The sequence below is a fragment of the Poecilia mexicana genome, unplaced genomic scaffold, assembly GCF_051168715.1.
Source record: "Poecilia mexicana isolate PSO_F unplaced genomic scaffold, ASM5116871v1 scaffold_15, whole genome shotgun sequence".
NCBI lineage: Eukaryota > Metazoa > Chordata > Actinopteri > Cyprinodontiformes > Poeciliidae > Poecilia > Poecilia mexicana.
Window position 1 is genome coordinate 15,324,974 of NW_028263384.1, and position 21,667 is coordinate 15,346,640.

General features: G+C 39.0%; 1 protein-coding gene across 1 annotated transcript in view; it reads right to left on the minus strand.

Moving 5' to 3' along the window:
• Positions 1–21,667, minus strand: part of kcnma1a (potassium large conductance calcium-activated channel, subfamily M, alpha member 1a) — a 157,346-nt gene that overhangs the window by 19,209 nt on the left and 116,470 nt on the right. Inside the window, exons 22-28 of the mRNA XM_014987291.2 lie at positions 18,585–18,758; positions 14,638–14,679; positions 14,184–14,264; positions 9,527–9,620; positions 4,073–4,199; positions 2,550–2,774; positions 1,834–2,026 (exon numbers count right to left, since the gene is read on the minus strand). Coding sequence (XP_014842777.2) covers positions 1,834–2,026; positions 2,550–2,774; positions 4,073–4,199; positions 9,527–9,620; positions 14,184–14,264; positions 14,638–14,679; positions 18,585–18,758 — 936 coding nt within the window. The remainder of the gene's footprint in view (positions 1–1,833; positions 2,027–2,549; positions 2,775–4,072; positions 4,200–9,526; positions 9,621–14,183; positions 14,265–14,637; positions 14,680–18,584; positions 18,759–21,667) is intronic.

Genomic DNA, 21,667 nt, shown 5'->3' on the forward strand with positions numbered 1-21,667 from the left:
ATTAAGATTTGTATCATCGTCGATTATATGTTTCGTAAGGACCTTCTTAGAAAATATGATGGTACATCTCCAGGGGTTGTCTTTGAAATAAATAAATAAATAAGTAAACAGACACATTGTTTTCAAGTCTCTAATAACTGAAATAACCCTTCTTCGTTAAGGTTTATAACATTGCATTGTTGCCAGTTTTTCTGTTAAGTTTTTATTGTAGAGTTTCCTGTAAGAGTTTTTGGTATTCGGCAGCACTTAACAGGTTTTTATCTTGGGATGCTCTCAATTTAGTTCCACCATCTTCTCTGACGAAAAGAATTAAAACATTGCAACAGGATGATGCCGTCAGCAATGTGTTTCATGATGGCCATCATATGTTCAGGGTGTTCTGCAGTGTTGCCTTTCTCCCACATATAACGATTTGTCTGAACTCCGAAAGGTTAAATTTTAGTTTCATCTAACCAGAGCACATTCTTTTGCATGTTTATGATATCTTCTTCATGGCTTGTTGTGAACTTCTAATTGGACTCCACTTCAATTCTTGCCACTCCTGTATAGAGACTAGATTATTGGAGTGTGTAACTAATGGTTGTTCAGTCAACAGATTCTTCCTGTGGATCTCTGGAGATCATCCTGAATAATGTGCCATGAATCATGCTCCTCTTTCCAGACCTGTGAGTTTCATGTAGATGTCCATGTTTTGTTAGGTTTGCAGGTATGCAAATATATATGTATTTTTTTCTTTTTACTAACTATGGATTGCAACTCCATGATATGTCTGCAGTGTTCCTTTGTCTTGGTTATTCTGTGTCTTCTCTGATGTTTTGCAACAACTGGTTTTATGTTCAAGCAACACACAGGAAACAAAGCATAGTTACTAATTATGGGATTTCTAAAAGAAGATTTTATTTAGATTTTATGTAGGGACAAAAGAATAAAGGAAGTTGAATACAATTATGTATCGTTTGGTGTTAGTCTAATTGCAAAAAATCCTAAGAAAATATAGTGAATTTGTTGTTGTCGTGTGATAAAATATGAAAATGCTTCCATGGCATTCAAACCAAAGAAAGAGTAGCAAAAAATATTCTATGAGACTTGAGTCAGCATCTCTGCTGTGGTGATGCTCGCTGCACTGAGATCAAGGTACGGCTTTCAAGGTAAACATAAACCGAGGTTTACCTGTGGGTGAGTGTGTCTGCACAGATTGCCTTGGCATGAATCCGCGTGTGTCTAAACTGGTGCAAACACACCCACACAAATGCGGAAAGCGTGTGCCCGCATGTGTCGCTGTTTTGTCGTGACTAATGAGGAGCAGCTGATTTGGCCTGCCTGGTGATTTGTACTAGCTGCTTAATGATGATGAGGCCTGATGGGATGCCAGGTTCATATGTTTGTCTGCAAACATCAACAATCTGTTCCAGACGATCTGCCAGACTCTGTATCAGGGGGGAACGACATCAAACGGCACAGTCATGTTGATTACATCATTAAAAAGTATTATCAGAGAGGTTTAGGAGCATTTAATTACCAGAGACAACACTCAAATTGTCAGAAAATTGCACAACACAAACTTTAAAGAATTGACATAGCAGTCAACACAAGATTTCCAGTGTGCACGTCCTCACGAGCGGCACTCGTGTCAGCCTATGGATAATACAGTAGACTTGCAGAGAATTTTGATTAAGAACATTTAGCACTCTCTATTCCTTCCAGTGAGGCTGCTTCATCCCCTCCCTGTCTTTTCCTCTCCTTTTTCCATTCTTGACTACTGTCTTCCCTCCTTGCCACAACCTGTCCCCTTTGGGCAGCAGTGTACATGGAGTCTAATAGGACGCTCCTTACCTTGGGAATTAGCCTGTAAGACCCCAATGCTGTCATCAAACTGCATAGACTTGATGTTGAGTGATGCCAAGATGCATTCCTTATCCTGCAGAGAGGCATCTTCGATATTGTTCTGATTGGCTGACAGTATTACGCACATGTCACAGAGGTTGATGTTGACAGCCCTTAAATCTGCCCGACTTAATGGTGTACCCTTCAGGGTGAGGAGAACACAGAGAAAAAGAGCGAGACAGCAAGAGAGAGAGCAAGGGAGAGAAAAAAAACGGAACAGAAAGACATGGGGGAGAGAAAAACAAATTTAAGAAGTGAGCAGAGTGGAGCTTTGGGAAATTAGTTAACAAGTATTTTTTGTTTTGAGGCAATGACATTCCACTGATCTAACCAGGCATTAGAGATTCATAGACATGGACTAATATAAAGGCTAGCCTGCGCTGAGGGCTGTGTTTGGGATTCTGCTCTGATCATCAGTCAAGCCAGGCCTAACAAGCTCCAAGGCACCAAGCCATGCCATCTGTGATGGGCACTGCAGCTACAGCATTCATAAACTCCACTTTGGATATGCAGGATGTGTCTCTCCTCAAGATGAAGGAGGTTTACTGAGCTCTCATGGAGTGATCTTTCAATCGAGCGACGTGGGTGATGGAATCAAAATGACAGCGGCCCCTTCAAGATTTCAATATGTGTCTAACTGGGAAATATTCAAACTGAGCACTTACAGGTAAGATGGAGACCTTGGGGAAGTTGTGTAAAGTCTCCCACTCTCTCCGAAGGTAATCCAGCGAGCCCACAAAAACTATAGGCTTTAGTTCATGGTAGTGAAAATTGCTGGCTCTTAAAGGCATCACCAGGTTTCGCAGCCCCACCAAAGCGGACGTGACATCCCCAAATATACAGACCACTACATGGCCGCTCAGCACAGTCATGGAGGCTTCGCTTCGAGTCTGCAGGGAAACAGAAGGGTATGGGTAGATAAGGGGAGAGGAGCACAGAAAGGAACAGGAGGGGAAAAAAGTGTTCCAGAGAAGAAAGAATGAGACAGTGCAGTTGTGCATGAATCTTACTCTCACTTGCAAAATAAGGTCTGAATCCAAATCTAGAAATTTGCCTTCATCACCAAAGTTTAGCATCAACACAAGACAATGTTTAGCTAGGAACTGTTCCACTAAGAAGGGAGTAGTCTTAGAATAAAAGAAATTGTGTTTGTTTTGTAGGATATAATTCAATCAGGCTGAAAAATGCAACATCAAGCTGACACCTTGTAAAGATAATACCTTATTCTTAAATAAAAATAATAAAATCCTGCTTTAACTTCTGTCACCTGTCACATAAACTCCATGTGTTTTTTTTTTAAAATCATATTTTAACTTACATTTGCTTCTAAAGTACAACTTTGCAGACAACACAGAATATGTTTGACACGAATCAGGGATGATATTATAACCAATGACAGGCAAAAAACAATGATCACCTCATCACTACGCTGGCAGGTGGGGGATATCACACAACTGAATATTTTAATCTGACGTGTTAGAATTATGAAATATTGGCAAGAGTAAAGTTTTCAGCAGCCCTGTTAATGGCTAAATCAGATCATCTTTTCTATGGGTTGTTCCCAGTCTGTACTGTCATCCCAAGGTAGAAACAGCAGTGAAATGGCAAAAGGGTTGATTTTGCATGAGCTCCAGCTCCAGCAGCTCAAATTACTGAAGTTAGAGCAAAACATTTCAGAATACATGAATAAGGGGCTCAAAGTGGCTGTGGGGTTCAAATGTTATGCCTGATCAGTGTGGAATAAATATAATAGATTTAACTTGTAAAGAACAAAAAATCATTACATTCATAAAAGTTTTTAGGAACCAACTTCAGTTCATGCAAACTTTGATCCGACACCAAAGTAAATCTTTGAAATCCAGCAGGTTCACTCAAGTGTAAGTCACACGAAAGAAAAAACAAAACAAGGTTAGCATTACTCAATTAAATATCAATGAAGTATCAGTGAACCTCTGTGTGTATGTGAGTGAGAAGATTGAGAGTGGACTTGTACACAGGAAATTAAATTAAACAAACTCACCTTGAAACAACAGAGAGGCAGTGAAAGAAATTTCAGTACAAGTTAGAATATTTTTTATTTTTTGTTACTGCAGTATTGATCGGAAATGTTTGCTCCCAAGCAAAAATTGTTTATATATCTACACAGTACAGGACTGCAGCTGCAAAGCTGTGAGGAGAGCGTGCTTACCAGGATGACTTTCTCGATTTCTTTGGAAGGGCACCAGTGAAACATTCCCGTCGAGTCGTACCTCTTGACGTTCATGTCCATGTTCTCAATTTGTTCATTTCCAGGAATTAGGAGGGGATCATGTCGACTGGAAAACAGATAATGCTTTTGTTTAATGCAAAGAAAACTAATTTCCAATAATTCTCTATACTTAGGCACTTGAACAGTAAAAAAGAAAAAGAAAAGAAAACCAGCTGCCAGTGACATGAATTGGCCAATTTGTTGAAACCAGATGGACCCTAAAAAACTTGTTTTTTTAGGAGATTATGTTGCATATGCCCTAATTAAGTGCCACCAGGTCACAATGACAACATTTACATTTAGTGTGGAAGTTGTTACTGTGAGAAGACTCCACTATTTTGATCTGTAAGATGTTCAAAAATGAACCAAAGAGATTTAGGAAGCTCTTAGGAAGGAAACTATATTTTCTATGGAGGCATTGGAGTTGATCTTCCAACTGTATTGTATTTGCAGTGAGGCAAAGAGGAAAAGCTCTGAACGTTTGGTATGTTTTGGAGAAATGATTGTATTATTTTAGTATAAAAATGTTATGGTTAAAGACTGGTATATTTTAAATATGTGGACAAAGAAAACAGTATTTAGCTGTTATTTTAGAAAAATTGGAACTGGTATCTGCTACAAAATCTCAAATGTGTGCATCTTTAGTTCTAAATCATAAGGGCCTCATTGACAAAGTATCATTAACCCATCTTTTCTTCTTGCTGTCAAGAGATCAGAGGCCTTCTTTGCTCACACTGGAAAGGAAAAACAAAAGCTTGAGCTTTACAGTCTAAATGGCATGACAATGCAAGAGCAATTACTGGCTTTTACCCTCCTTTTCAGTTCCCACTGTCATGTAGGTACCAAATGCTCAGACAGGCTCCGATATTAAATATTTTAAGAATTTGCCTAATCACATTTTGCTCTCTGAAATGATGACCATGAATGTTTTAGCATCATGTCACAGACAAACAAGCTTAATCCACACCAGTGGTCTCTTGAGCTTCATCCAGTGCAACACTGACCAAGAAGGGGCAACAGTTACAACCAGTCTACTGTCCTCTCGCTTATTATACAAGACACATTCTCACTTTCTCACAACCAAGATGCAGAAGTTATTGTATTTACTGTGTAACCCAAATAAGGAAGCGGCAAGAGCAAACTCCTAAAACACAGAGCCGCTGAGAGACAGACGTGAATATTATGGGAGAAAACGTCCCAAGAGTTTGACATACATCTCTCTCTCGCTATCACTTTCCGTTTCCTCTATCAACACCGCCATTCAATGACAAGGCTTTGATGTCGTCTCCTCTTTCCCTCCAACCGATTGGAGAGAAAGCAGGAGTTAAATAAAAAAAGCTGTCAATTAGCCACCCTCTCTTTCCAGCCCTCGTTCCCCCTCTTCCCCTCCATCAGTTAGAGCAGGTGATAATAACACTGACAGCATTTAGTGTTTTTACACTCAGCCTGAATCTTTCATCCAGAGCTGCGTGTTGCGCCAATCAACTCCGCTGAGCGCCCCTCCACCCCTTCTCTCCTTCCGTCACTTCAATCTGCTCAGCTCAGCTCGCCTCCTCACGCGGGCTGACTAGCGCATGCAGGCGGGCTGCCGCTCCACCTCGCTCTGCCAAGACAGCTATCTTTCACAGAGCTGTCAGCGGTGTGACTGGCAACCTGTCACAGGCTCCGTGCACCTCCTCCGCCTCCTCCTTCCCCCTCCTCCTCCGCGCCTCGGGCTGAACCTACCACAAGGCTCCGGGAGAGCAGACGCCACTTCTGTGCTACAGGGCCACGCCCAAGGGATATCAGCTGCTGAGGATCCCACGACATCCTCTGATAGTGGAGGCGTGTTGTCAGTCATGTCCCGTCTCAAATGTTTAGAGGTGTTAAAGCCATGAGTAGTGTAGTTCATTATAATCTCATTCTATAGGATGATATTGCTGAACAATACTATTTTAAGAAGTAAACGCAAGCCTTAATCAAATTTGTGGTTGTTAGTTTTTAGTTTTTTTTTGTTGTCCCCCCCCCCCGTCTAGGACTTATTTGTTTAGTAACAAAACCAAACTTAATTCCGATATCAGATTACAAACCAAATATTTTTCCTATTTTGTCTTATTCAGGGTTAAAATTTTCATGACCAAATTCCATACTTTTCCAGACTCAAATTACCACAATTCCTTATTGTTTTGAAACATTTTAAAGTGTTCATACACACGTTATTTTATTTATTTTTTGCTTTTTTTTTTTAAACAAATTAACAGAATATTTTATTGAGCAATAATAAATACAAAACTTGTAAGAACGGATGGATGGGCGCTCAAAATACTCATATCAACTTCTATGTCTTTCCAGAATTTTCCAAGCAGCATAGGATCCTTTAAAATTTTTCAAGAACACTTTTAAGGAGCACAAGCAGTAATTCCCTTACATCCATTCTCCCTCCAGTACCTCATGCCCCTTTCTCCCTTTATTTCCAGCTCTTTCCCGCTGTATACATTTCAAACAGAGTTGAGTTATTCCAGTGCATCAGTCTGCAGTCACAGGCTGGGGATGGGCGTGCTCCCCCAATCCCTCCCTGCCAGACTATGAAGGCAGCCTCTTGCTTTGAAAATTTCCCCATCATGCAAACTGACAAAGGCATACTTTTCAAAAGCCCACAGCCAATCTGTTGATCATTATTTATTTACAAAGACCTTCAGGCAGCAAGTCCTATAAAAAAAATAAATAAAAAAATACTTGATACGTATGTTGGCTCTTCTGCTAGCTCGCTATTGTGTTTTCCCTTGCCTTGATTGGTGAATAAAGTTTCCCTGGGGCTACCTCAAGCGATCACTCTTCATTGTGCATTAAAATCCATCTCATAAAGTTAATCTGTTACATATATATATTTATGTATGGTATTATATGTTAACAGGGGCACTGGATTACAATGGATAATGTGATGTTCTGCTACGGGCAAAGTCTTGGAGAAAAGAAAATCTACGCATATAACAGAGGACCTGTCATGCCAGTACCCAAGAGCCAGCAGTATACAGAAGCCCCCCTAAAGCAGAGAAAACTTTGACACCACTTTGAAGTGTTTTGGAAACTGAGTAAATAACTCGCAAGGATTATTATCACTGTGAGATCAAAGCAGAGATGCATATATTACATGGCAAACAGGGACCATCTCTTAAGCAGAGCGGGATGAGAAGAAAAGGTTTTGTGCTTTAAGTTAGGCAAACTAAACAGCCTTTTAAACAAGCAGTTAGCTGGAAATGTGCCAGTGTCTTGTTTTTGTAGTTTTTTTTTTTCCTTCTTTTTTTTCACCCTCTAAGCAAGGGCATCCTAAAATGGTACTCCGTTGCAAACTAGACTGAGGGGTATGACTCTATGTCGAGCTAATGGTTTGGCAAGTGTAAAGGCTTATTAAGTCCCTGTTTTGTGGAGAACTGAGGGGGAGGCAAGCAGGCAGGCGGGCAAGTATGCCGGACAAAATCACACAGGCACACAAGTGCAGAAGGAAGATCGCTGCCTAAGGGATCCTAGGAAAAAAACTACGGCAGAATATGAAGACAATACAGAACAATAAGGCATCTGTTGATACAATAACAACAAAAGAATATATACGTCTTTTCAGTTTTGTGAAAACGTTTTATGAGTTAATTTATTATTTTTGCTCTAACAATTAAAAAACACAACTAGTGTAGCAGCATATATGAGAAGGACAACACTCAGGTAATATTAAAAAAAATAAATATGCAATTTAAATTACTATACAGAAAAAAGTGTAGCAAACTGATTTTGTGCTTTAGCTATTACAATTGTAGAGTGTTTAAGAACCGTCATTAAGAATATGCTTGAGAAGGTTTGAAGCAAGGATTTCATTTCATGCCAATGTTTAGCAACAGCGCTAAGCTCAAGCTTGCTAACATGCTAGCAGACTTGACAGCTAGCAAGATGAGCTTCTTTAAAGTCTGACGAAGTCATTTCTAATTAACACAACGTCTTAGCTGTTTTTCAGGTAATAATGTTCCATGCTACGTTGTTAGAGCAGATTTAAAAGGTTCGTCCAGCTTTAACTCTAAAGAAATGTTAATGCCAAAGTCAAAACATGGTAGCAAGCTGCACGTTTTAAGCCAAAGGCGTCTGTTGCCATTGCATGGCACGTTTTAGCTGTTCACATGCCACCTTGATGAAGTAGTTTAAGAATACCATTTCAGAAACTATTTAGGCATTTCATACCCAATTCTCACGTTTTTGTTACGGAGCTTGTTAGTCATAAATATAACCTAATGCTAAGGAGGACCCAACATTCATCAAACTTATGTTTGAGAAATGTTGAAATAACTGCAGCTGTGAAACTGTATTCTTGTAAATAAAGAGTATTTGGTATTGATCAGTTTGCACTTGTAGGTTTTAAATATCTTAAATAAGGTGATTCTGGATGAAAAATTATACATGCACTGCATTTGCCTGGTGTTTTAAAAATTTTTGATTTGTTCTTTCAAATCAAATTATATAATTGAACAAAATATTTTGAGTAAGCAAGTTAAAAGTGTTATAATTTAATTTTGTTGATAGTAAACCATTTAAAAATTGGTTGGATTTTGATTAGATTTTTTAAACCTGAATATTTGTTAGTCGAAAATATTGACTGAAAGCTGCCCAGATAACAAGTAAGTAAATCAGTACACATTATTTATGGTTAAAGTCTAAAACAAATGTACTGGTGATAGCTTGGGCTCGCTGCTGTGCATCTGACACAGCCTCTCAGTTAGAGGCGCACAAAAAAAAAAAAAAGATTAAAAAACACTGCCCCTTTTATCTTTCAAAATCAATTAACAGCAGTTTAATTCCACGGGACAGGATAAAAGGAAGGTAATATCCAAATTCATATTTGATTGCGAGGATACATCTTGCATATGGCCTTAAGTACCAGAAACAGTACTCACAGGGGTTCCCACAATAGAGCAGTAGCCTGAGGGCAAAGTAACCATGCAGGTCTCTCTGATTGGTTGCCGGTGTCATTAGTGCCAGCATTGTTTAAGTAGTACATGCGGACCAGACTGGAGGAGGTGACAGCTGGGACTTTAAAGCCAGAGGAGTTTTCAAACGGCTCCTCACAGCTGCTTTTCATGACAGAAATATTATTTCAGCTCTGTCATTAACAGCTGACAGCATGCCACCCTTAACAGTCACAGCTTAACAGGGCACTTCTCCTCTCTTTTTTTTTCCTTTTGCTGAGTTTCTTACCTCGCTCTTCTGCCACTCCTAATTTGCCCCCTCCCATCCATTGAAACTCCCAGCATCAGCAGCATCTCTGTCAGACACAAGTTCTACCCACCCTTCTTCACTTCTATCCATCCATCCATCCTTCCTCCCTCCCCTTTTCTGTTTGAAGGCTGCAAGGAGAATAAGATCATTGTCTCTTACCTCATCATTTTGGGCGAGCAGTTGGGCGAGTTTCGCATCCCCCCATTGCGCTGCTTTTTTTTGGGTGAGAGAGTCGACGGATGCTCATCCTCAACTGCAAATACAGGGGCAGAGTGTTAGATAGGGGAAAGGCAGCTGGGAAAGTGAGTGATGCACCGCACATAAAAAAAGTAGCCAGCTAGCAATCAGTAATTGCAAACAAAATTAAATACTCAAATAAAATTAAATATTGCAAAAATAAAATCTAAACAGAAGAAAAGGAAACTTATTAATGACTCTGTGTCAAAGTGAAGATATATAGAAGAAGCATTAGTAACAGATGATGATAAATCTGATAAAAGCCAGGAGAGAAAATATGCATAGTAGCCTAAAATTGACATTGAAGGCAAACATCCTAAATACGCTTATATGTATGTTTCCTTTGAGGTACATTAATGTACAGAGAAAGACAAACATCTAAGTGGATCTCAAGCACTTTGTTTCTGGTTTCTGGCCAAACATGTCGCTTTACAACCACAGTATCCAGTCTATTTCATTGGGCTGAATATAAAAGACCAGCAGAAATGTACCAACTGTGAAGAGGAATAATATACAAAATGTTTTTACACACATTTTCATCCCAGCTAAGGGGAGATATCACCACATCATGATGCTGCCAGCTCCACACTTTACTTTGGGGATGACGTGTTCAACTTAATGTACAGTGTTGCATAATTTTATATTTATGCCTGAGCTTTGGATCTCTGCAACTCCGCCAGAGTTAAAATTGGGCCCCTGGCTACTTCTCTGATAAACTATTTTCTTCCAACTTCAGTGAACTCCTACACATCCTGGCAAGTTTGCATTTCTACCACCATCTTTCCATTTACAAACGAAGGAATCAACAGAGCTCTGTGAGATGCCAAAAGCTTGAGATATCATGTATAACCTAATCTCGCTTTAAACTTCTCCACAGTTTTCTCCTTGTTGCGTTCCTTGGTTTTTATGATGCAGTTTGTTCAATGATGTGCACTAATAAACCCCTGAGGCGTTCACAGAACAGCTGGATTTATACTGAGATCTAATTACAACCAGATGGATTCTATTTACTAATCAGGTGATTTTTTGAAGGCAGTGGGCCGCGCCGGATTTCATTTGTTGCCCTCGTAGCAAAAGCGACTGAATACATTTGCACTCCATGGTTTTCAGATTTTTATTTTTGAAAAATCTTTGAAAATGTGTTACTTTTTTTTCCTTTCGTTTAGCAAATATGCACTACATTGTGTTACTCTAGTACAAAAAAATCTAACAAAGTGCATTCAACTTTGTAGTATGAAAGAAGGCAAAAGACTCGTACTATCACTGTCAGTGGGGCACACACAAAAGCATCAACAATGAAATAAGCGTGCTGTGGAAATGAATCTTAAATTCTTAAATTTTATTTTTGAAACATAATTTCAGGTCCTTCTGCAGAGCACCACTGCTCCTCCACATGTTTATCTCCAAGATAAAAGAGGATTTAGCGTTCAGCTCACATAATAAGGTGAAGGAACATTAACAAGCTATGGATTAGTGGGCTATAAATTCTGAAAGCAGCTTGTAAATGCACATTATCATTGAGTATAAGAAAGTCATGACTGGTGTTATACGTTTTAATGAGATGAATGATTTCTGTTGAAATTCGATGTGTGTGTAAAGCTTCGATGCATTCGCAGGACGTTGTTCTACAGGCACTTCTCTCCTAGTTTCTTGTCAGCTATGTTTAGCTTTGTTCAAAAATGAAAGACTTTAAAAAAAAAAAAAAAACTCTTTTGGGTCTCAGAGCCAGAGTGCGGCCAGGACCACCCGTCTGAAGATTTCAGTCACGCTAACAGCACTCTGATCTTCACTACTGTCGCCTTGTAGTTTTCAAGAGCTTTCAGACAGGCATCCACATACTTCTCTCCAATCTGCGCTCGCCAAGCCAAGTGCACCGTCACTTCAAACCCCCATCAGTCCTTTGGTTAGAAATCAATAACACAGCATGATATTAGTGCAAATCAATGTGAACGCTGCAGGACGCAACTGTTCCGAGCATGTAGAATCGTATTATTATTTGAACACCTGATCTTGTGCAGCACTTAATTCTTCTGGTAAAAGATAAGAAATATGACTTTGTCATTTTATGATATTTTGTTTGTGGAGGTGGATTTTCACAGTATCTAACAACTTAAGCTGTTTTCACTTTGTAAATAATTATTTCTCCTTAAATATAATGCGTCATTTTCCCCCATAGTTTCTCCTCTTTGATTTCATTTTAAGTAAAAACATTCTGCTCTTTACTTTTTGTCCATAAAGATTTGACACGATGTTTCTTTGTTTTTTTTAAATTATACATAAATAACACTTGAGCATACACATTTTTATAAGCTTTAAATGACATCCTAAAAAGGTTTTTCCTGAGGTTTTTTTTTTTCTTTCTAAAAGATCACCATGTCTGCAACATTTCTGAAAATAAATTTAAAAAGTAAATCTCTTTTTGGTTAATTTGTTTTAATTGTTTTAATTGTTTTCTAGTAGCTCAAAAGTCAACTAGTGAGATAACTATTAGATTGGGAGGCAAATCTGTGCAAAACGGCACGAGCAACGACAGCTGCATCGGCAGTCGAGTGAACAGTCGTGTAGCAAACAAGAAACGGAAGAGGTAGAAATACAGAAAGATGCTTCCTGGTAAATGGGGACAACATATAGAGCCTAATGTGACTAATCACTGTGTTGGTAGCAGCATTTCACCGGCAGACGGCAGGCCTGGATCGGAGGCTGGCCGTCATCTCTACCAGACCTGAGATCTCGAGGCGTGATGGCGCGGGGTCAGCTCCCAGCTCCATACGGAGGGAGCATCCTTTACGGTAATTAACAAGGGGGATGCTGGCTGCTCCACAACTGACCAGGAGGTGCAGAGCAGTAGGAGGCAATGCATTGGTAATGCTGGAGACAGAAATGGAGCTCGTGAATGTAATGATCGGCTTTAAAAGGATCGCCTCACTCCATTCGTTGCTGTTAAACGGGAGGAAAAACTGAGTGCAAAAGCCTGCGTTGGTCTCTACTTATCGCACTTATTACAAATACGATTTTACTTATTAAAATTTGTCCCAATTTATATGTATACTGTGTAAGAATTTTAAAAAATATGTAAGGTAGCTGCAATAATCAGTTTGCTATTTTTTTCTTTCTTTTTTTTTTTTTTTTTATTTTTTTTTTTTTACTTATTTTAGTTTCAACTAAAAGCAGAAGCACCGAGGTCACGAGATAAAAGCAGTGATCACATCTTTTCCCCCCTGAAACTGGTGTTGAAACTCTAATAGAAATGTTCCTAGTGACATTTACTTTGCATTTAGTGGCAAACATGAATTAATTAGAAGCTTCTCAGTTCTGTTTCTCATTTGTGCTTCTCTCTCTGCTAACACAAAGCAGAGACACGACTCAGCTCAATCCAGTCAAATCCAATCAGGCGTTGTCATTTCAAGCATAATGTGTAAAACAGTGCTTTCATTTCGAGAAAAACGAAACTGCAACTAATAATTTATAAATATTACTAATGCAAAACCTTTTAGCCATTAAAGATTTATTGCTTTCCTTTTGGATTATGTATAAAGATTAATAAAAAAAAAAAATCTTTGTTCTATTCCCAAACAGTATGCTTACTTTCGATTTTGCAAATGACAATCACCAAGTCCGGTGACAAAGTGACATATTTAACATGATCACATATAATTTGTATACATACAGCCAATGTCCATCCGGCAATGTGACGAGAGACACACACATACATACATATAATCTGACTATGACTGCAGTCTTGACCTGTACATCTGAATGTACTGCAGAGGTCACAGCACACTGCAAGAAGACAAACAAGGAATGCAAGTAAAAGATCTGCTTGCAGAGTTGATTGCAAAGCCCTTTTCTTCTGCTTGGTACAGAAAGATGGTTGGTCGGTTGGTTGTTTGGGCGAGAGAGCAGGCTTGGGTGGCCCCGAGCAATAAACAGACGTTTATCCCAGCCGTCAGCTGCCGCCTTGATTCACAGGGCGCCACCGATAGCTCCTGGATTCATCTGGCCCTTGTCAAACACGTGCAGCGTTACACAGTGCTTACCCACCCTGGCAGGTCCACTGTGCATCCTGAACAACCCAGACGGCAACTGTCCCTTCTTGAAATGCTAATCGCGTGATGGTACTGTCCTGCATGCAAACCTTATCAGATCGCCGTGTCCCAACGTAAACTGGATGATGAGGCGGCGGGAGGGGGGGCGTATCAGTTAAAAGATGTTTACTGTTCCACGTGAGCAAAGCTGGCTTTGCTTTAAGTGTTAGCCGCATGAACAAGCTTTGTTCTTCAACTGCGTCGCCACAGGAGTGGGATTGCTCTTTAAGCCATGCAATTTAGTGTTAATGCAGTTAAAAATAAAACTGATACCGATGCAATTTATTTTAGTTCTGCTCAAAAGGAAGCCATTATTTGTTTTCAAAAGGAAAACAAAAAATGTTTTAAATATCAGTGTGCCTTATAAGTAAAAAAACAAACAAGAAAAAAAACATAAAATGTTAAACATGACAATTAGTCTTTAAAAATAAAACTTATTCTTATCTGATACAGTGACAAGTAATTAACTTAGCAGTTTTATACTACAGATTTACCTAGATTGCAATCAGCTTTGAATCGAACGCCAGCCTCTTTTTGGCTTCCACTGTTCCGTGGTGTTGTAGCGCCATCTGCTGCTACATGCAGCACAATACAAAATAGAATAGAAGAATAATTTTTCATGGAACTACATTCCACGCCATTCAGAAAACACAAAAAAAATACTTATCTCTACTATGTATAAACACCAAGAATGCATTAATTTATGGTCAATATGTGATTAGATAAAGTAGTTACGGTTATGTTTACTGGTTTGTGAAATATTTAACATGACACTTTTTAATTTCAGTTTATATCTACAGTTTGGCTCCTTGTACGACACAGAGACAACAGAATTACATTCTAAAGGAATTTGGGACAACAAAGCAAACACTATCTGACGTGATGAGGGTGGCTACAGTCTAAACACAAAGCTAGAGCAGAGTGGAGAAGGGCAGAGAACACACTTACGTGATCTGACAAATCCATTATACTTATATTTAGCTGAGGAGACTGCAAAGACAAGTAGCAGGTCACACAGAGGGACACATCAACACAAGAGTGGTGGAAATGATTAAACCAAAGCGAAATCAGATGTGTTATGATTTAAGGGGATGAGGAACAACTAAAAATAAAGAGGAGACAGAATGACAAAATTCAGATGGCAGTGCAGGGCAGTCAATGGTTGATGGCAAAACAAAAATGGAGAAAGTAATAATAAAAAAAAATGTACATTTATAGTGAGCCATGCCTCTAGGAAAGTGTATTAAAGTTGTAGAAAGATGAAATGACGTCTAATGGTAAATTTCATAAAATTTCTGAAGAGATAAATGTAACATTATGCATATAGTGCAGATATAACTTTTTATATATATATGGACGTATATATTTAAAGAAAAAATAGAATGTTGTTACGTGTGTTTAAAAATGTCAAGGATTACTTAGTTTGTATTTAAGACAAAAAATAATACACAAGAAGAATCATTCTGTAGTGGATGGAGAACATGCTACACCCAAACTGACAGAGCGCTGACTTCTTCACACATGCAGTCCAGACGGCTGGCACAAACACACATTTTAAAAACTGGGATCTTTCCAAATGTGAATTTAATGCTGCACTTCCAATCTTGAGAAGGACGGACCATGTTCTCCGTTTATGTCCGTGCTGTTAATTCTCCAGGAATTACCGCTTTTGACCTTGACCGGCAAGATAGTAAAAACTGGTACTTCCTCAAACTGCTACTGCAGTGGGCACTTGAACTGAGCTCAGAGCTGCTGAAGATCCTTGCTCTTATTTTTCCCAAACTATCCCCCAGCAATAAAAGGTCACAGCGAGGGCCCAGGGCTGACCTACGACACAGATCTTCAAAACAGGGACCCACAGTGGCCCTGGCATCTGTCTCCAGCAATCTGCCTGCACCACAAAGGCAGCAGACTAACTGGCTAGCATCTGGGGCGTACTGCAGCATCATAGGATGAAGGGTTGTGGGGGGGCAAGCCTGCCTGGTGGACAGCAGCTGTCAAGGCAAGTTTGGTGACAAACCAGCAAGGCTGGGAAAATGAAAATGCAAACATAATTTCTGTGTCAAAACAGATAAAAATCCTTTGGGATGAGATGTAGATTCACACACATGCTTAGACACAAAGATTAAAGTGAATGCACTCATAATGCGCTCTCCCACACGGGCCTGGGGGCTGTAGAAACGCCTGAAAGCATCTTCATTGCCCAAAGTCCACAGTCCATGTCCATGTGTCTGCTACATATGGGCTTCTTTCTCTTTTTTTAAACAATCCATGTTGGAACCATTTCACATATTTTCAGAGATTTTTTTATTTATTGTTGTTATTGTGGTGACTATCTGCTCACAAGCAGAAACAATATGTGAAGAATTAAGCATTTACACAAAAGAACTCAAAGTTATTACTTAGGTTAGATTTTTATCTCTTTCATTCATAATTTTCTCTGTTTTTTTATAAATTGCTCAGTCATCTATGCTGCATATATAAAAAAAAACCTGAAATTATTTTTCTAATATAGCTTTATATGTCCACACAAGTGAACAAGCGTTAAGTCAAATAAATAATACTCTATATATGGAGTCAGGATTATAAAACAACATAAACTGGCCACATATTTTACTGTGTTGTAATATTGTTAGGTAACTTTTTTAGTCCCATTTGTCTCTAAAGTCAGCAATTTTAGGCTTTCCTCTACTGAAATTTATATTTTAACGAACAATTCTACAGAAACTACCAAAGTATCATTTATGACACTTAACATACATGAAACTGGTAATAGAATTTTTTTTTTTAAAATCTGTTAATTCAACATAACTACCTCTCAGGGTTTATGTCATGTACTGTATTTTTCCAATGTTTAAATTGGAAAGACGAGTAACCACACAACTGAATTAACCTACAACAAATGTTGAAGTTTTAAGAGAGTAAAAAAGAGCGTGTGTGTGTGGTATGCCTGCCTTGAATTGGAGAACAGGCTGTACTAACTAAAAAACTCCGATCCAATTCATCAACTTCAATGAAAGTGTCTAAAATCAACTTGTGAACAAAGCTGGGGTTATTATAAATAAATCTATATTTTCTTCTCCATTTAGTAGGAGGGGGAAATCCAACCACCCCTGTTTGACAAAGCCCAGTACTCTCCGTCACTAAAATCTTTCTTTGTTCATTCAGATTCAAGAAGGGAAAGAAATCTAAGACAGAGGAGGCTTTCCCTAAATCCTACTGAGGGTTGAAGGAAAAGTGAGATCAGTAACCATGTAATGGCCAGTAATTGGTACCGAGGGATATCAGCGCAGGCCCAACTACAAGAGGCCAAGCCAAACTCATCATGCTGTGTTTGACACTAATCTAGGCTGAGTCGGCAGACGGTGGGAGAATGTTGAAAAGGAAATCAGATCTGTACGTCTGAACCCAAGGCTTTGATAGCAAGGCTTTACTGCTGCCATGTCTAATTGACAGACAATTTAGTATTTCCACGTCCTCTTGTTAAGAAAAAAGGGAAGGAAGGTCTCATCGGGAGCTGGAGTCCTCTCACCTTTCCTCAATAAAACCAACATCACTGCTTTGCTTTTTTCTGCTCTTTTTTTTTTCTTTTGATACAAAACCTCCTTTTCTTACCCCCCAGTTTTTTTTATATCATTCACCCAAATTGTTTAGTCCAAATGTGAAAAGTGTTAATTGTGATCCATCCACAAGTTATCAACAAAAAGAACACTCAAAATGCAAGCTGAATGAGACATCATCAATACAATCTCATAAACTGTCTTAAAAATGAAGAAAATGACCTATTATGTGTGTCAGATACATGCATTACATCATTGAACCCTGTAAAAATCTCCTGAAAACTTTTTTTGTTTTTGCCTTCTCTCTGAAATGCTCAATTTTGGCAGTTTTCTAAAGTACAAAGGTCTGCTTTAATTAGTTAACTTACTGGTCAAAAAGCGGTCAAATGTGAGATTTTTTTTTTTATTATTCTCTGAGATGTGCCAAACTAGCCACAAGGCAAGGAATATGTTTTGGTGAATATAGGAACAGAAGAAAAGCCTGAACCATTAACGAGGCCTTCAAGGAGTTCAGGAGCAGCATAGTGTGTGGGAGGAAATAACTTTCTTCAAAGTGCGCTTTGCACTTTTTCACTTTCTAGAAGCAGTAAATATGTGGGAAAAAAAAATCTATACAGTGTAAAGCACAAAAATAAGTCTAAAAACAAAAGCACAGTATATACACTGCACTTTTATTTTACATTCCTGGACCAGAGTCTCAAATAAATATTTTTTTGCCCTGCTTCTTATTAAAAAAAAAATAAACTCAATATTTGCGCAGCTGAACAAAAGATGCAGAAAAATGTTAAAAAGAATTAAAAAAAAAATCTAACCAAAATATTGTAGGAACTTAAAAGTCTCTTAAAAACAACAGACAATTATGCAACAATCAGCAAATTACAGCAATACAATTATTGCTAGTGAACCGCCATCGGTGTATGTGCAGAAGTCTTACCTTGAACAGTTAAAAAACATTTAACATCACGCTTGAGAGGTGACATTTTCACACAACTGCATGACTGGCGCAGCATGCGGTAGCCACGTATCTAACACCTACAGTACTGTACAGAGCCACCACAGAGCCACACCACCACTTACATTGTAACCACTCAAAACTACCATTTTGAAACATGATACCGCAATGTAGAGCAACAAAAATAGCCAATGTGTAATCCTAAAACAAAATTCACATCGGCCACAGCTTCACAAACTATGGTGTCACAAGAAACAGGTCACGCCACGTAGACGACACACAGACACACTGAACACCTCCGCATGAGAAAAAAAAAAAAAAAAAAAAAAAGAAAACTACACATCACAGACATGTAACAGCATGTGTTGGGCGGTGTAACTTACAGGCACGTAAAGTGGTTGCGCAATCATGAACAGAGACAGAGGAAAGTGGGTAGGCCCTCTGAAGGGTGTCCATGTTACTATGTACACTGCCTGACATGCAAGAGCAGTCTCGCTCTGAACGGCCGCAATCAAAACAACATGCCAGTTTCATTCGTTTGTAGACGGACATCTTGGCTACAGTCATGTTTTGGGATGAGAGGAGAGGAAAAGCAGCAGGTTAATGGCAAAAGGAGAAATATTCATTTAAGGGGAAGTTGGAAGGCAACTGTATCAGAAAGTGCAAGCCTTAGTCACCTGCTCCACAGACTTGAGCCCCGATTTGCGTCAAAATGCATTTTTGAGATCGCAATTTACTAATTAATTCATCGAATTTCACTCAGTTTTGCTGTTTGACAAAGGTGAAAAGCTTTCGTAATGTAACAATCGGATGGGTTCCGGAAAACTTCTGATTCTTAAGGAGGTCAAGCTGTGTGCTAAGGCTGAAACAGGTTCAAAAGACAAAACTATGTAATTATGGGAAAGAGAGGCAGAAAACAAGGGGAGAGTGAGGGGGGAGGCATTCAAGGAAAAAGAGGCATGAGCAATATTTTCAGCAGCAAACCTTATATGTACATTCTTTCATACATCTGTACATCTTCTATCTGTTTGCCTTCGGAGCGGATCACGTACCTGTATCCCATCATGCAGCCGGAGCCTGTGTCCATGGCATCACACTACTCTACTTTACTAGACTGGTCACTTCATGCTTTTTCCAAAGCCTGCAGTTTCACTGCTCCACTCCCCAAAGGGTGTTCAGTCTGCTGGCCATGTTGATTGGTTGCTAATCTATTGTATAAACATTTAATGGATTACTTTGGTGTTGTTATGCTGTGTTAATGAGACCTGGTCAACTCTGAAGGGAGAAATGGCTTTTTTTTTTTTTTTTTTTCCCCCGGTAGAAGGAAAAATCAATGATAAACTCAACCTGTTTAACAACAGCTTAGAGCTTTGTTGCTTTTTATGACTTGTGGTATAAGTTAACTAATACCAAGTGGCTTTATTCAAGTACTAACTTATTCAAATAATCGCTTGTATTATTTGAAATATCACTTTTGATTAGAGCTGCACCAAGCAATCTGCTGAAACTGCCTGATTTTAGACCCTGACCAGAAGTCAGAAACTCAATAATCTAATCCTTTTTTTCTGATCAATGAATTCCTCATTTGAGCACTGCCACATTGCAGAGAAACTCACTGTTCACTACTTTAATGTTGCAAACTCAGAGAAAGTTATTGTAAAGAAAACTGTATCGCATAAGGATCTGTATTTGGTGTAAAGATGTTCTATAGTTACAGTAGTCTCACATACAGTGTGACATCACCTTTGCTTCCAGTACAAATAAACAATGTCTGCTCACAAGAAGGCTAGAAATAAATACTTTGACAACTGGTCTTATAACTACTGATACCAAAGGGAAGTAGTCCACTCGATTTGCACTCAAAAACCAGAATTTCTAGTTTGTAATCAGGAAATCTTATTAAAGAGACCCTTAAAGTATGAATTAAGCAAAGTCTGACTTTCCAGGCAAATTGAGAACAGCCTAGAATTTAATTTGTATTGGTAGATTATATTATTTGTTACATAAGTAACATTGCATTACCTTAAACTTAAACTTAAACAGTCAACCACATATGCATGGCTATGTGTTGGTCTGCATTGTATGAAACCTTGAACCCAAGGGGGAGCAGTGAAAATCCCCAGAGCTGCATCTGTAGATTGCTGTGACTCTGGGCAGAAACAGTCCATGATCCCCATTCTCTCAATGGAGGGGTGCAAACAGACAGCACAGTAATACAGTCTGGCACCCGTGCAAAGACACTTTCAACATCCGTGACCCATGACTCAGATTGGAAAAGCAGATCTTGAATGAAGCAATAGGTTTAAAATACTCGGCAGAAGGCATCAGGGACTGTTTTATCGAGTAGCATGCACGTATGCTTCGTGAGCATCTGAACAGCATGCAAAAAGTGCAGCTTTGCTGTGAGCAACAGGGAAAGGAGATAACTGTTCACATTAATGAACCAGTTCTGGGGGGAGGCCATGGGCAAACAGGTGCAGTGAGACTGTAACATCATGCTGAATTTGTTGAAACTCAGAGTTTTTGCATGGCCACTTGGTACACAGTATATATAAGTAACAATGAGGATTTCTAACAAAATGGAAAGGGAGAGATGGGGAACAAAAGACACTCATACATGTACTCGCTCACTCACACACACACTCTGACACAATGTCTTTCACTTCTGACTTCACAGATAACCAGATTCTAGTCGAGGACCATGAGCTGTTCATTATAGGGCATCTCTGACTGATGATTCAACATAACATAAACCGAGTTAAAATGTCTGCATGGGTGTTTGATGAGTCACTCCCTCTTACAATTCACCGGAGGACATCACACTCAAACAGAAGCATTCGGAGATGATATGTTGAATATAAAGGATGTCCCCAAGAGAGCAGCATTCTGATGTAAATCCCCTCCAAAAGCTTTGTTGTTGTTGTTTTTTTTAATTATTCAGCAAGAGTGCAAGGAAAGTGATACAGCTGGCTCAAATCCTTTGAGCAATGAATGTATCATGTAAACATAAGACATCAAAGAGTACAAAATGACGCAACAAATTAGGTGTGGTTAAATCTGTAAGACATGTTCAATTTTTGATTACATGTATTTGACAAATCCACACATCTATCCTTGTATTTTTGCTGAACAGCTTTCAGGAGATTTGAGTTTCCTCCACAGACGACAACGTTTACATTTAGTATTGTACATGACTGGAAGAGTATCGCCATCTAGTGGCAGCAGAATGCTATGACACTTATTGTTTCTGCATTTCTAAAGGACTTATCACCCAGGGCAGCGAGTCTAAAATATAAAGAGCCCAACGACTTTCCAGATTTGAAACGTGCAACACTGTCGCAGATGCATTTCAAGTCTGAAGGGAGAAGATGATCTCTGAAAACTCAGTCAGAGTTGAGGAAATATGGGGGCTGAGGTCACAGGAAAAAAGTGGGACAAGAAAGAGACCAGATTGTTTTGATTGTGT